Source organism: Arachis hypogaea, chromosome 8 (genome assembly GCF_003086295.3).
Source record: "Arachis hypogaea cultivar Tifrunner chromosome 8, arahy.Tifrunner.gnm2.J5K5, whole genome shotgun sequence".
Taxonomy (NCBI): Eukaryota; Viridiplantae; Streptophyta; class Magnoliopsida; order Fabales; family Fabaceae; genus Arachis; species Arachis hypogaea.
The window spans coordinates 6,278,166-6,294,250 of record NC_092043.1 but is presented as its reverse complement, the minus strand read 5'-3'; the positions used below and the strand labels follow the sequence as shown (position 1 = coordinate 6,294,250).

The following is a 16,085-nucleotide window of genomic DNA, read 5'->3' as shown; positions in this document are numbered from 1 at the left end:
ATTTATAATTTATTTATTTATTTATTTGTTGTCACATTTCAGTTTATTATATTTTTTCATACTAATTTACCTAGTAAAACGAATATCCATGATTGTGAGCTGTGACGACGATGATTCTTTCTTATACAAATAAGGAGCGTTTTCTAGCCGAATAAAAATTTCTACAACAATCTTTTATTGAAGTTTGCTCAACCAATCCTCTCAGGTTTCAATCCTTTCACCTAACCACCCATCACATCACTGTCGTCTTGAATCCATGCGTCATACACTCATACCCAGTAACCTAGTAGCTGCGCTTGGTAAACCAGGGAAAAGAAAAGATCCCTGGACCCTCGTTCTAGTTATAAAGAATCAAAACTTTTGTTCATGAAGTGAATCAAGTGATCCATACAACTCAATCAATGACACCAAAGACCAAACACTACGCTTACGCCAAGGGAAAATATTTTTTGTCTCTTCTTTTGGGCAGGGTTTGATATTTGGGCCAAAACAGTTAATGTCAAATCTGACCAATTTCATTCATCACCCTTATCCAAAAGTTTAAAGTATTAACCACACACAAAAAAATGGAAACTAAAATTGACTAAAAACACCATATAATAACGTCCTTTTTTGATTTTTTCACTATTCAGTAAGCATTGTTCATCCAGAATAAACAGTACGGAAAAGCAAAAAGGCCTCCGTGAGAGCCTAATCGTACCTATTGCTAATGAATCAAAAGAGAGCCAAATCGTCTAGGATCCGTAATATTGATCTTCCAATGCCCATTCACTAAACCCTTTTTCCTCGCTTTCCTTCTTTCCCAATTGAGCTCAGTACGACGCCGTTTTGTGAGCCTGCACATCCTCTGCATCTCTTCATCCATGGCGTCGTGCACCTTCCACCACCTCCTGTGCGCCACGTCACTCGCGTACACCAATTGCTCCTCCACGTCCCAGTTGCAATCATAGTCCCTGTAACACTGCCACGGCTTCCACCCTAAGTAGTGTACGGCGTACACCTCCGCCGTCTCCGAACCGATCAAACCGTTCTTCACCCTCCTCTCCAGCGTCGAATTCGACCAGAAGTTCTTCAAGAAGTTCACCCTCCTCGGTAACCTGTGCCACCACACGAAAACCTCGTTCAGGAACCCTTGGTCACCTCCGTTGTACGAAACGATGCCGTCTCGGAGGCTCATCAACGTCGCGAACGTGCAGTTCGAAGGCTCGATCACCATGATCCCCGAGTTGAATATCGTCTGGTCGTTCCCCGTGGCCGAGATCTGAGGGAAGTGGAAGAGTATGTCCAGGTTCCGGAGCACGATGATATCGGAGTCGATGAAGATGATTTTGTCGTAGTCCGTGAGCTGCCATAGGCGAAACTTGCTGTAGTTGTACTCGTTGTAGGTTCCTTTCTCGGCCCTAGGGTTTCGGATTCGTGTTATGATTCGAATCTTCCAGCCTGCGGAGGCGAGGGCTCGGCGTTTCGGGGCGGAGATTGAGTTGTCGATAAGGAGAACAAGGTCGCGTTTGGTTCCCGTTTGGATGAGGCTCTGTGCGAGAGTTATGGCGCCGCAAACGTAGGCTTCGGAGGAATGGAGCACGGTGGCGTAGGCCTCGCGGTTGTTTCTTGATCTGGATTTCACACTTCTTTGGATCTTGGACACGTCGTAAACCTCATCGATACCTGAAAATTCAAATTGAAATGAAGACTTAGCATTTTTTCCAGCATCGATTGTGAAACTTGAAAGAAAGCTATGCTTTGTTTGGAAGCTACTATTAGTGAAGAGGTTTCTTAGAAGACAAATCGGAATCGCTGCTAAATCAAGTTTTGAACAAGAATAATAAAAAGCAAAATCACAATCTAATATGGAGTGGTTAGTTCATGATGCGTAAAAAGATTGGAGTGGTTAGGGGATGTTAATCACAATTAAAATAGCGAGAGTTGTATGATTTTGACTGTGCTTCTCCTCCCGCCATTTTTCATGATAATGAAGTGCAAACAACAGAACTAGAATTATTCGTAGTACTAGTAGCTACACACTGTTCCATTGATATATATATATATATATATATACATGGAATATTAATGTTCCATCTTAATATTATTAGTAAATGTAACTTCATAGTATATTCATGCACTATTATTAGTTTGCAAAATATCTATAGAACAATTGTATATGAAATGCATGCTGAAAAAGATTCCGTGCATGTTTAGAATGCTTGTTGGTGTCAATGTGCTCTTGTAAATTAATTTTGACCAAAAGATTAATGGGACTTGTGTTTGAATAATTTTTGTCCAACTTAAATATTAGTATAAGAAATTAACTGGGTCTAATTTACTTTAAAAGCTAACTTAAAAGGAGGAGCAAAACACACCAGAAATGCAGAAGGTATTATAACACGCACTAAATGTACACAAAGTAATTAATTATCAGCTATTAGTTAATATTTTTTGGTGACTAGCTTTTAGTTAATATGAAAAAAAGTTTAGCTACGGACACATGTTAAGTCATTAATTTAAAAATCTTTTATAGAAAACATATAAATTTTAACTTTTAAATATATTTATTATAAATTTATTAAAATAAAATTAAAATTTCTACTCATAAAAATCTTAAATAAAAATCCTAAAATTTATTATGCAAGCGAGCTAAATTTAGATCTACACAATGAAATAACAAACTAAATACGAGAATGGATCGTTAATTTTTTTTCAATTAAGGTTAAAGTGTGATTTTTATCTTTTTAATGTTTTTTATGTTTTTTTTGTCTTATTTATAAAAAAATATTGAGAGAATCTAATCCCAACTAAACACACACTATAACCTCTTGCAATTGTATTACTGAGCTCGTTTGTCCCAAAGAAAAAAATTATATATATATATATATATATTCTGATTATTTTAAAATAAAATATTACAAAATGATAATAAAACTCAAATTATTTTTCTATTGCCTGGTTTGCTTTTGACGTAGAGTTACGTTAATTAAACATCAAGTCATATTAACACGTCAAAACGATTGCAACATTTGCGTACAAATATGTTTTGGTTGGACTTTACACAACATGTATTGCAGTAATTTCTCACTACTCTCTCCTAAGATTAATAAGGGAAATTAAATTTAAAAAAAACACTCCACGTACTATGAAAAACGTTGGCAGGCATATGTGAATACACACAGATGCGTTCATGTTTTGAATATGTATGCTTTTTTTTTTATATATGAAAGTAGAAGGTCATAACCAACTTTAATGTGAGATGAAGGGTAATGTATTAATGTAATATCATAATACAATTTTTGGAAATGGCAGTGAACCATGATTGGCTAATTCTTGTCACTGTGAAAATTAATTGTATCTTAAGAAATCGCAACGTAGCGCCTGTATCTCAGTGGATAGAGCGTCTGTTTCCTAAGCAGAAAGTCGTAGGTTCGACCCCTACCTGGCGCGTTTCCATTTTTAGTTTCTACTTTCTAGTGCATGTTTATTTTGCTTAGTTGAAGCAAAGCAAACCAGAGAAGACAGGTAATGTGTAAAAGACGCAACGAAACGTCGAAAGCGAATGACGGTAAAAACTAAAAACATACCTTGTTCCCAAAGAGGCAAAGCCAAGTTGCAGGACCCAACAGGCAACAAAACCTTCTCCTCCAACTTCTTCACGTCCGCTTTGTAATACCACCACTCACCTTCCCTCCTCTCCAATTGGTCGCATGGGAACAGCTCCATCATTGGCCTACACTTGCTCCACAGAACCACCCTCGTTGTCTTCTTCCATCTCCAATCCCTCTTCCCCTTCTTTGCCGCCAGATTCGCTGCTATTAGATGAACCTGCAACCGGAAAACGTCCCTACCCCACCCCTTTTCAGGGTACTTGCATGGCAGCTTGGCCACTATGACGTCCATGCTCCCATATTCTGCATACTCCGGCATAGGTATCTCCGGGCATGACGCCACGTCACTCTCTTCTTCCTCGTCTATCCATTCGGGAAACAAGTCTGTCCAGTTGAAAGACTGTGATACCTTCTCAAAATAAACTGGTATCATTTCTCCATGCAGGTTGAACTCATTTACATCTTCTTCATCCATGTTGACCAGTCCTATCTTCATTCCTTTCCCTAAATCACCAAAGAAGCTAGGTAACTCTATCTTATTAGTTGCATTGTTCTTCTTTGATGATCTCTCTCGTTGAGGTTCCTCTAACACTGCTTTCATTTTGAAGCTCTTTTCTACCTATCAAGCAAATAATAAATGGTTAATTATCAAGTTGATGATGCAAGAAAAAGAAAAGAAAATGAACAGATATAGGCCCAGCTTAATTGATTTATTAGTCAGTTACCTTGTGTCGACATTCGCGGAGGGAGCATCTTACAAGGGAGGCTGCATTCTCGAAATAGAGAGAAGAAGATGGCCGGAGAAGAAGGGTTCCATAAACAACCAGAAAGACGGCTAAGAACACCAAATTGATTATGCTTACCTTCGCTTTAGATGGAATTGTCTTTACCATCTTGTGCTATAGCTGTAGCTTCAGCTGTATCTATCTAACTATCAATCTAAAACTCTAAATGATGAACTCTCTCCACTCAAAGTAAGTAGTTAAATAAGGTGAAAGGTTTAAGAAGCAAGTGATTCCAAGAATTAGAGAAGGTTTAAGAAGCAAATGATTCCAAGAATTAGAGTAAATCACAAATCAAGTTGACCATCTATGCAGCTCCACGTGTCCTTTCCCTTTCGCGTGAGACAAGTAAGACTCTAGACGAAAACTGCTTTTGCTTACATTTCAGGTTGACGGTCAACTAGAATTTCTAAGATTAATTCGGGAATTACTTATATATCCACTCTTAAGTTTCTCTAGTGTGAGTTAGTTCAGAACTAGATCAAGGGTTATAGTAGTAAAAACATGGCGTCCATGTTGAGGTACCAGGAGGACTAGAAAACACATGAACCTTGAAACCTACAAGAGCAGGTTGGCCAACAACCATTCTGTTGCGCCGTCTATTTCCTCAATAGAACGAAAGATCACAATTATTAGTTCATGAATTGTGAGGCTCCAACAATTCTTGATAGTTGATATCTAATGAAAAACTGGTGGCGCTTATCTTGGTACTGATATAAAAAATCATAAGACATGAATCACCAAATATGATTTTCCTTTCAGGGAAACGGCTAGAACCCAAGAGAATGGTGAAGTATCACATTTTTGTCCCCCAAAGCAGCCTTCCATGAATAGACTAACTCCCAAGTGGGGTCAGCTAGTCACCAAATGAGACCAACGAGAAGCTTACCATTTTTATGTTACAACTTACAATCCATTAGAGAGTAGGAGTAGGTCAACTAGGTCTTTATAGGTCCATGGTAGAGGTGGTTAATTGTTTCAATTATGCTCTTCCAATCCTACATGACGATGGATCCATTATGATAATCCTCCTTTAACTTTCACCCAACTTATTATTATTATTATTATTATTATAGGAACCGTTTCTGTTTGGAATTGCTCTCCGAGGAATAGCTCGACCACACTGGGTGTAACCTTTAGGCCCTAGAGCACCAGTGATCCAGTGGGTAGCGTTTGTTTGTAGAGACACGACAGAACAGGACACTGAGACAAAGACAATAAGACAGAGACATTAAAAATTATGTTTTGTGTATCGTGTTTGGATACGATGGATAGGATACTAATGTAATGTCTAGTATTATGTTTGGATACACATGGACAATACTAAAATATTATATAAAATGACTAAAATAGTCGTGTGATTCCAAATTTTTTAGTATAAACTAATTTAATAAATAATGAGAGTACGTAAGAGTACAGACAGTGAGAAGTTGAAAAAAATATTTGAAGCAGTCAAAAATTTTAATAAAAAATGATATAATAGTATTTATATTAAAATAAAATTTATAAATATAATTATTTTTTTTAAATTTATTATTAATATGTAGGAATACATATGGTTAATATTAACAAAAAAAATCTGAATTTGATTAATAAAAAATTTCATTTAGGTTAATAAGCCAAATTAATTTTAAATACAAAATCAATTTTAAAAAAAGAATCTATTTTTAAATGGAAAAAAAATAATTTTTGCACATAAAAATCTATTTTTATTTAGAAAATTAATTTTTTTATCTAAAATTTTATTTTTCTTTTCAAAAAATTAATTTTTCTTTAAATTATATAAAATTAATTACAATTTATAAATTATTTTTTAGCATTTTAAAATATCAATTTTACCTTTATAATATTTATCTTTTAAAAGTCTCAAGACTAATTATTTTTGTTATTATTTTTATTACAAATCAAATAATATAATATAATATTAAAATGATGTTGAAGTAAGAATGATAAGAAAAAAGAAATTATCCAGTCCAATAAAAATTTTTATAAAAAGGAGAGAGTACCTGAGAAAAAAAGAGAAAGAAAAAGAACGTAGAGATAGAAAAAGAGTATGGAGTAAAAAAAAGTACTTTCTGAGAACTATCGCAAAATAGGAAAGATAAGAAGGGTAACAGTGGAATAATAAAAAATAAGAAAAAAATTCATAAAAACAGTCCATGTCTCTCTTTTAAATTCCGTGTCTATCATTGTCCTTCATAAAAAAGTGGACACAAAAGTATAAAAAACTGTCCCGGAAACAATATGTTGCTGTCCATGTCTCCATGTCCTGTCTCCGAAAACAAACGCTACCGTGATGATCTGTTGGTTCACTCTGACACTCAAGTCAGTTATCGGTCTTTAAGAATATACAGAAAATTATTATCTTTTTGTTAGCTTTGGTATCTGATATTTGACTTGAGCGTCGAAGTCCTTTTTGCAGGTCGAACGCCAGAACTCAGAAACAACCAGATCATCCCTGGAGCTCTAAGGGCTAAGATTACACCTGATGTGGTCAAGCTATTTCTCGGAGAACAATTTCAGACAGGAACATTTGGCACCCACCGTAGGAACATTTGGCACCCATCGTGGGACCCGAAAGATCTGTTTTCAGTCTAACCTAACTTTTTGTAATCCTTTTCTTTGCAGGAACAGGAACCAGTCAACAAAATAGCCATCTTAAAGAATATGCATGAACTCATAAAAGTAGAATTCAAGGAATACATTGTTTGTAAGTATTGCCAAAATAATACCGTACTGTACAACTCTCGTTTTATTAACTTATAAACATTATTGCTTAAACACCCTTAAATGGTATTCCATCCACCTCTTTAATGGATGTTAGCGGCTTTGTCCTTTCAAATTCACGTGTAACTTGTATCCACCGAGAATCTATAAAAAAGCATCTGCATTATAAAAAGAATTTTTATTGGTAAGATGTGAAGAAGAAAGGGCGGCACAATTGAAACTTGAAAGGCAGAGAGTTGTTGACGTCTCACCATCTGACTAGAATGTAACAAGATCCAATTTGCTCATAAAAACCACATAAAAACTTTGGTTAGCTCAACTTTGCAACCTGTAAATCAAGCCTCAATTTCTTGTATGTGTTGCGAGTGGCTTTTTCCTGGTGGAATAAAAATTAAATCTTCCCATCCTGAATTCCTTTCGCTCATCTGTATCATTTTCGGAAAGAGAGAGAACTTGTCAACATTTAAACTACTTGTAGCTATTATAAGATATTAACCTGTAAGCAGACTAATTACCTCCATTTTTTTCAGTACATCTTCCAAGCTACCAACCTGCTTTTTTAAAGGGGAAAAAGAAACAAAGCGAGTTTAAAATAAATGATAGATTACAATTGAAGAGAGGGAAAAAAAACTCTAATCTAGCAAGTACTTTTTGAATCATTACAAAAGAACACAAAACAACACATATATATAGCCAAGTATCGGGATTAAAATAGGACCAAGTGGAATCAATCCCAAAAGAGAAAGTGGAATTCTTCTAGCTTTATGCAAAGCAGAACTGCTTCCCTTACTTTTGATTCTCGTTTCCTAAACAATTTCATCTTGTAAATAAGATGAGTACAGGGTATAGTTACACAAACAAAAGGGTTGTCAAGTTTAACAAGGGAAACCTAAAGCAATATCTAAAACTTACATTAGGTTGTGAAACTGAAGAATGAATTTGAAATTTGCTCATGTGTTTCTGAGATGCATTAATAAAAAAACATGAATAGAAGATGGAAGACTATGTACCATTATATTCTGAGAAACTCCAACTCCTCTAGATGCCCTAGAAACCTTGGATAGTTCATGCTCAATATCTTCCTGTCCATTTAATCAATGATAACTAATATGTAATCATATTCTATAGAGAAACATGCTTCATGATGCCATGATAGTATAAGTGAAAAAAATGAGAAGAGCAGTAGGTCAGACAAACCTTTGAGAAATATACAGGGCAGTAACGCTTATTCTTCTTCTTCACAACCAAAAGGTCTGACTGTAACCACATGATTATTGGCAATGATCAAAGAACAAAGTAAAGATCAAGGACTGTTAGTGTAAGTTCCAACCACGAAAACACTAAATAGTTGAATGACTTTAAACTATCGGCCATCTCCAGTATTTCATATAAGTGATTGTCTTTAATATTTATATATCATATAGAATGCATTGACTGTAATCAACTAATTAACTGATATCTAGGTCCGGGCAGGAAAAAAGAAATTATTGACATCCAAGATCATACAGATAGTACTAATCCCCTTATTATGCTGATAAATACATAACACCAAAAACAAAAAACAAATTCTATATAGTCTTGCAACCCCACCCATGCCTCGCCCAAGAAGTTCATCTTAAAAACTTAGGTTTACTAACAACAAATATGAAATATACCTGAAAAACAGGGACTCCATCAAAACTTCCCTTGTTGCCTTTGCCTGCTTTGAGCTGAGAAACAAAGGAAATGAAGATAGTTTAGTTCCCAATCTTACAGGCCAGTGGCTGAGTTTAAGAATACAAGTTCATGATTTCATGTACAATCAACATACATTGATATCACTGACCAATTCCCATACATAACTCATACAACATTGTGACTGCTATTGGACTAAAATGATGAGATGATTAAAAAGAAAACAGGTGTGGCTTTAAGTGATAATATATCGAGTACAGGAATTAAAACAGATGTTAACCTCTATGGCATTCTTTATTTGAATTGGATCAGGTAAAAATCGGAATGCAATGCCTTCAACCTTCAGCATATATACCTAAAGCAGAAGAAAAGTAACATATGTAAAAGTGTAGTATAAATACCAAAAATTCTCCAGTTACAGTCAGCAGCCGCAAAAGATACATCGATACGAATTCAAACGGGGAAAAACGTTACAGACTGTTTCACTGTTTAGTTCTTGAGGACTTGATTCCGAAGTGGCTTTGAATGTGATAGAAGGAAAGCGACGACTCTATTGACTATGAAAACAAAAAAGGATTGAAATTGACAAGAAAGAAATGGGAAGAAAACCTGGTCCAGATTTATGGGAACAACCCTAGGTTTGCCTCGAAGTTCTCTTCTCCGTGATCGAACCTAAGAAAACAAGGACGAACAAAACAAATTAGCATCGAGAGGTTGAAAATTGAAAATCCACACAATTATTGTGACGAATATGAGAGCCTCTCCAGTGGGAAGAACAAACCTGAGCAAGAAAGGCTTCAGCGTCCTCTTGGCGAAAGCAGAGCAATCCAATAGACTTAGCTCCTTCAGCATCGGAGATGAGAACGAACTCATTGTTGGAATTGCTGACGGTGAAGAGTTTGGTGCCGGCGAGGGACTTGGCCACCTGCTGGGAGCTGAGAGTAGCGGCAGCGGCGAGGGCGTGTTTGGGTTGAGTGATTGACGCCAATAGGGAAAGAAAAGGAGGCGTAGGAGGAAGATCTAGGGTTCCGGCGAAGCGCTTATTGGTGTTGTTGAAACGAGTGGCGAGCTCGGCGCCGAGGCGGTGGCAGTTTTGATGGATGAAGTTGGAGAATGAGAGAAGTGGGTTTGAGTGTCCGCAAGGCACTGACGATTCCATATTCGCGCTTTCAACACTCAACAGCTCAATGGGAAGTTCAACTTGCAAACTGCTACAATAACTACAGCGGTTGTTACTGCTCACGCTCACTATGGATGCCGGATTTTCAGTTTCCCTTTTCACACCCACTACTAGTATACTAAACTAATCTTTCTGGAAACTATTTTAATTACCTACTGCATTATGGGCTTTCTCTGCCCATCACATCTCCAGTTTTAGTGGGCCTATTGTTTACCTATTGAAGTTAGAAAATTAAAAAAGAAAAGAGAAAAGGGATGCCGACTTTTTGTCCCGCGAATATTTTTGTTCCTGATCATTTGAAAATATTTTTAAATTTTTTACCTCTTTAAAATTTGGATAGATTAGTTTTTTGCGCAAATGTCTTTGTCAGAATCAACGAAAAAGTTGGACGTGGCTCTCATTATGATAATCTGTCGTACGGCTGAACACGTGGCACATTAGTGGAAAGGTAGTTTTGAAAACTGGACAAAAAAGTCCTTCTTTCAAAACTATGTTGTTTTGTGTGGCTTCCACAAAAATAAAAATATCATCAAATAAAATAAAAAGAGAAAAAAAGGAAAACGAAAAGCTATTCACTCCTTCACTATCTCATTTACCCACTTCACCAATGGCGGTGGAGGCGACCCGCTGCCGACGGCGAGTTCCTCCTCTCTCTCATCCAACGACCCCCTCAACACCACCATCAACCTCCTCGTCCACCTCAATCACATCACCAAAACCATTCGCCACCTCCGCGGCAACAGCAGCAGCAACAACAATCTCCGGCAGCACTGGATCCTGCCGTCGCATTAATGGGTCCCACAATTCCATTTGTACCCTCGTTCCCGTGGCAATCCAACAGTCACGATCACCCCATCCCTCAGCTCCATCACCATCACCATCATCAACAACAACAAAACCATCTTCAGTTTTCTTGACCCTACACTCTCTCTTACCCGCAAAATCTTTTCGGGTTGACTTATAATCCGTTTGCCCCTCCTCCTGGTGTACCCCAAATCCAAACCCTAACCCCAATTTTCAACTCCAGCATTGGAATCGACGATCTCAGGAGATTAGGGTTTCCAGTCGAAACTGCCGCTACTATGAAAGTGCATTTCAATTGCAAGTTATGAAATTTTTTGGACTATGAAAGATGTCTTCAACATTCTAAATATACCTTTAGATGTGTTATTTTTTTACATAATGCAATGACACTTCTGTTAGTCTTGTGTTATTTTGTATCATTTAATAGAGTTAGTTCATTTATTTTACTACATTTAGGAATTCCTTGACATGTTTGTGAAATTGTGATTTTGAGTTTCATTTATTTTAATTTCTTTTGTCATTGAATTTTATTAAATCAAGACTTTTGTTAGTTATTGCATATTTGTGTTATATGATTTTAATGTTATAATTTTGTGAAATAGTATGGCAGGCTTTTCTTTGAATTGATTGAAAAAATCGAACGAACCGAACCAAATTGAACCGTAATTTAATTAAACTATTGGATTGGATGATTTTTTTTTTAAAAAACCAAACTAAACCGCACCACGAACACCCCTAATAACTATAGCATCTTTTATTATAGTAGTTTTAATTTAATTTCTTCGATGATGAATAATATGTTTCTGAACTTTAAGGTCAATAATAATATATAATTGTTGCAATAATATGAAACTGTATGTATAACTACATGACAATGTTAAAGTTAACTCGGATAGCTAGTTTATAGCCACTGTGACTTGATCACAACTGTAATTAATTTAAATCTAGCTATAGTTGAATAATTTGCCTATAATCTTCACTAGTTGTTTAATGTTTAACCTTTATCTGTGGCTGCAATGGTTCTTTGTTTTGGATTTTTACACTCATTAAATCTTGTCTTTTGCATACACCTAGAACATATGATTGATCAAATATAATTTTGTTTATGTTGGACCAATGCTTGAGATTATTTAAATTTATTTGTATTTGTTTTGTGTTCATGATGTAAGAACCGCGATTAATTAATTGTCTAATTAAATAATTAATATTGGTCAAAATAGGATTCGAAAATTTAGAATGATAATTTGAGAATTTAAATATAATTTTTGGACTCAGTAGATTTTCTGAGTTAGAAAATGTATTTTTGGCGAAAAACCGAATAAAAATTGCGAACCGGCAGCCGAATCGGTCGAACCAGTTTAAGTTTGTCCGGTACTGTGTGAGAAAAAATAAAAAAATAGTAAAAAACCTTAGAAAAATATTAGAAATAAAAAACTAGGCATTAATTTTAAAAGTTTGGTCCAAAATTGGGCTAAACAGGCTAAAAATGCTAACGGATTGGATCGGGTCCAAGTTGGGCCCAAACCCAACTAAGTGAACCCCATTCAGCACCATAACACTTAGAGAGTGACAGTTGCAGCTGAAGTGAGAAGAGAGGATGGGGTTTCAAAAATACTATTCACTCGTCACTTTCAGTGCTCCGATTCGCGTGCCGTCAGCGGCTGCGCGAAGCTCTTTTCGAGCCTGTTACTTTCATCTAACCTTTATAGGTAAGATTTTGAGTTTTTCCTTCCTGCTGTCCTAAGAATTTCGAGTTTGGTGAGTGTTGATCTTGAGAAAAATTTGTGTTTTGGTTGTTTAGGTGCTAATCATTAGTGAGAAAATGTTGGGTTCTATCCAAAATTTCAGTGAATGAGGTAAGATTTCTCAAGAACCCTTGTACATTGATTAATTGTGAGTATTAGGTTTTGATTTATATGAAATGTGTGATATTAGCTTGAATGTTGGAGCTTGTTGGTGATTGTTGATGCTTATTGGAGTTGGTTGGTGACTTGGTTGTGGATTGGAGGCTTGAATTGTGCTCTATTTGGGTTTTGGTACATATTGGGAATCGACCAAGTTATGATTTTGGTTTTCTCTATATAATATATAATATTTCTGGACACTTAGACTAGTGACCCATAGGATAGGTTTGAATTGAAATGGTTGTTGAATTATTGAACGATGATTTATGATGAATTATGATGAATTGATGATTTTTGAATATGTTGATGAATTATGATGTTAAAATTGATAAAGATGATGTGAAAGATTTAGATTGAGATGAAATGAGATTGATTATGATGCTTGGTATTGATAGATTTATGATTTATGAATGTGTTGGTGAAGGATTGATTTTATTTGACATTGAGGTTGAGAACAATGAAGTGTGAAGGAAAATTTTGGTATGAATGGTGGAATGTGATACAAATGGTGAGTTATGAGGTAAATTAGAATTTGGTATGGTTTTGGTTTGACTTTGGTTGAGGATTGTGGGAAGTTGAGAACTAGTGAACTTTTGGTAAAACCGAAATTTTGATGAATTTCAATGAATCATATCTTTAGCTACCGTGCTTGAAATTGAATGCATTTTATATCAATTGAAAGATGATTGAACAAGCTTTAAAATGGTTTAAATTTTGTGGAAAAACAAATTTGGTAGAAAAAGATATGATTGTTGAGAGTTTGGTGTAAAAATCTGAATTCTGTAATGTTGCAGAATTTTGTGATTTCTGGTTTGTGTGCACACGCACAACCTTGTGCGCACACACACCCCGTGAATTTTTAAACCAGTGCGCACGCATAACCTTGTGCGCACGCACACACGAGGACATGGCTACTGATGGGAGCACTAACACGCCCTGTGCGCTCACATAACCAACAAAGTTCTGCAAGCTGTGCGCACGCACATGTTGGAATGTGCATTCTGTTGAGGACGTTTGCACGCCTTGTGCGAGCGAACAGGATTGTGAAATTTTGCACTTGTGCATACGCACACCTCTATGCGTACGCACACATTGAAAATCTCCTGGGCGTGCGCACGCACACCCCGGCGTGGAAGCACTCCTATGATGGGCGCTTATCCATTAAATCCACGTATTTAGTGCTGTCCAACAGCCCTCCAAGTAAAAACATATGGAGAAGGATTTGGAATTGGAAGGTTCTTCATCGTATTGCAACCTTCCTTTGGCAAGCACCTCACATTAAACTCATGACTAGTGACAGAAGATAAGTGGTATGAGGTCTCTCCCCTATGCCAATTTTGTCACATCCATCAGGAAGACACCTTTCATGTGCTCTGTGACTGTGAGAGAGCGAAAGGAATCCGAGGAAATTTAGTAGACTCTGGTAAGCTTCTGAACTTCCATGCTTTAGATTTGGAAGATTGGATTGATAGGTACCTTAGCTCGAATTAGGGAACAAACCATTTGGTAGACTGGTGTTACATCTTTTCAGTAGGCCTGTGGTATCTCTGGAAATAGAGAAATATGAAACTATTCTAGAGTCCTTTCAAGAGCCTAAACAACGCCCACTCTCTTATACAAAAATATGCCACATCATACAAAAAGCAGTCAACAACAAGCAGCTAAGTATAGGTTCTAGAGTGAGCCACCAAATAAATATTAAATGACAACCTCCCCTTCCCCCTACTAATTGGGTCAAGATAAATTCAAATAGTGTAGCCAAGAAGAATCATGGGTCTTATTAAAAACAATGAGGGAAAAATAGATTATTGGTTATACAAGGAACTTGGAAATTTGCTCAGCCTTCATTGCGGAGCTCTAAAGGTGTGGTTAGAGAGCAATTCTTTTTTTTTTTTATCGTGAACATATAGGGTTAAGGATCCCAAAAAAAGACAAAACAAAATGAACTAATACCCCTCATTCTAAAGGAACCAGCACAGTTCATAGACAAGGCATAACATATATCTAGAGGAGAATCATCAAATAGATGGAGGCCAAATGGAAGGTCCTGACCTTTTTTTGCTAGAGCGTCTGCTACAGAGTTGGCTTTACGCAATGTGTGCACAATATTCACTTTTTGAAGTCGGGACTAAGAAGTTTAATATCATCCAAGAGAGGCTTGCAAGAGTGGGATTCATGGCATCCTTCTTTAATGAATTTCACTGTTGTCCAAGAGTCTAACTCGATATTAATGTGTTAGAGCTCTTTAGCAATGACTATTTGCAAGCTTTTGATAAATCCCTATAACTCAGCATGGATGATTAAACAACATCTAATGTGATAAAAAAAACTTGTGATATTTTCTAAACATGCCACTACAAGTCACACTATTCTTTTGCCCGAAGAATGAGCTATCAACATTTAGCTAGCGCAATGTTCTGGCGGGGGCACCACCTAATAAGACTGTCATGGGTTGAATTATAGGATTTGATCGAAACATAACTTTTCATCACCCTAACAATCTCAGCACAACGATTCCTAATGGTGTTTATAGCAGCCACAAGATGAATCATTTTGTCTTCAAACACAAGCTTGTCGTGGTAGTATCACAATGAGAAAATAGCAACTCCAAAGAGGCAAGATAAATTTATTGTCATAGACAAGTTTTTTATAAGCCAACTCCGTTTATCAAGCAGAAAGACATTATCCAAAATTTTATTAGAAAGAATAATTCAAGAACAGTAACAGATAATATTCTAAGAAAATAGAAAGTAGTAGAAATAACACCATATTGTATCATAGAATTAGAAAACTTCTCACTAGAGATTGATAGATAAAGATTACTCATTTTTATAAAGAAGTTAATACCTGTACAAACTGGATAGCAAATTGGGGTTTGAAGCATAATCTCAATACTAATTATTGAAACTCATTTTTGTTAGAGTAAGTGTTTTTGTGCTTTCTTGGGCCTCTGGCCCTTTTGTATACCAAAAAAAATGAATAATGATAGTACTTCATTTTAAACATCCTAATAATTATTTCACATTTTTTTATTAAAAAACTCAGCTATATTAATATGTTCCATTAATGAAGATGCATGTTTTAGTGAATTTTTACTTTTTTTTTCCTTCACATTTTTTGTTGTTTAAATTTAAATAGGTACTTTATTAGTCTTTATAATTTCATTAAATTTGTAATTAGGTCTTTATATTTTTTTTCTTTCAATTAGGTTTTTATACTACTTTTAATTTTGTATTAAATCCATCGTAGTGTAAAAATTATTAGAATTAACTAAATATTTCTCCACAAATTGAAGGTATTCATAATTAAAAACTTAATTAAATCTTTTTTTTACCGAAGATAGAGAGACTCAAACCCGCAATCTCTTAGGTGAGTATGAAAAAAATTATGACATTTGAGTTATAACTCATTGGCAACTTAA

At 35.8% G+C, this 16,085-nt stretch overlaps 2 protein-coding genes and 1 non-coding gene across 4 annotated transcripts; 1 reads left to right on the top strand and 2 right to left on the bottom strand.

Moving 5' to 3' along the window:
- Positions 1 to 597: 597 nt before the first annotated feature.
- LOC112705841 (UDP-glucuronate:xylan alpha-glucuronosyltransferase 2) lies at positions 598 to 4,969 on the bottom strand. The gene is made up of 3 exons (XM_025756815.3): positions 4,319 to 4,969; positions 3,570 to 4,212; positions 598 to 1,665 (listed from the first exon to the last, which is right to left on the bottom strand). Exons 1-3 carry the CDS (start codon positions 4,484 to 4,486, stop codon positions 707 to 709), a joined length of 1,770 nt encoding a protein of 589 aa, XP_025612600.1. The 5' UTR covers positions 4,487 to 4,969; the 3' UTR covers positions 598 to 706.
- Positions 3,360 to 3,432, top strand: TRNAR-CCU (transfer RNA arginine (anticodon CCU)). Its single transcript has one exon. It is a non-coding gene; the product is annotated as a tRNA-Arg (tRNA).
- Positions 4,970 to 7,033: 2,064 nt separating the features above from the next.
- On the bottom strand, positions 7,034 to 10,146 carry LOC112705839 (protein TIC 22, chloroplastic). Of its 2 annotated transcripts, none has more exons than XM_025756811.3 (9): positions 9,558 to 10,146; positions 9,386 to 9,448; positions 9,057 to 9,131; positions 8,758 to 8,811; positions 8,300 to 8,359; positions 8,113 to 8,184; positions 7,618 to 7,653; positions 7,354 to 7,527; positions 7,034 to 7,260 (listed from the first exon to the last, which is right to left on the bottom strand). In XM_025756811.3, the coding sequence occupies exons 1-8, from the start codon at positions 9,933 to 9,935 to the stop codon at positions 7,438 to 7,440; spliced, it is 828 nt and encodes a 275-aa protein (XP_025612596.1). In that variant the 5' UTR covers positions 9,936 to 10,146; the 3' UTR covers positions 7,034 to 7,260; positions 7,354 to 7,437. The 2 variants fall into 2 exon arrangements, with proteins under 2 accessions (XP_025612596.1, XP_025612597.1); XM_025756812.3 differs by having other exon boundaries at positions 7,034 to 7,246; positions 9,558 to 10,135.
- Between the last annotated feature and the right edge of the window lie 5,939 nt (positions 10,147 to 16,085).

Excerpts from the sequence above, each read along its gene's own strand:
- LOC112705841 (XM_025756815.3), bottom strand. The coding sequence starts at position 4,486 with ATGGTAAAGACAATTCCATCTAAAGCGAAGGTAAGCATAATCAATTTG. Across the intron at positions 4,213-4,318 it reads TCCGCGAATGTCGACACAAG|GTAGAAAAGAGCTTCAAAAT; the intron begins GTAACTGACTAA and ends TTTGCTTGATAG. Across the intron at positions 1,666-3,569 it reads TTTGCCTCTTTGGGAACAAG|GTATCGATGAGGTTTACGAC; the intron begins GTATGTTTTTAG and ends TTGAATTTTCAG.
- LOC112705839 (XM_025756811.3), bottom strand. The coding sequence starts at position 9,935 with ATGGAATCGTCAGTGCCTTGCGGACACTCAAACCCACTTCTCTCATTC. Across the intron at positions 9,132-9,385 it reads TTCCCATAAATCTGGACCAG|GTATATATGCTGAAGGTTGA; the intron begins GTTTTCTTCCCA and ends CTTCTGCTTTAG. Across the intron at positions 8,812-9,056 it reads AAATAAAGAATGCCATAGAG|CTCAAAGCAGGCAAAGGCAA; the intron begins GTTAACATCTGT and ends TTTGTTTCTCAG.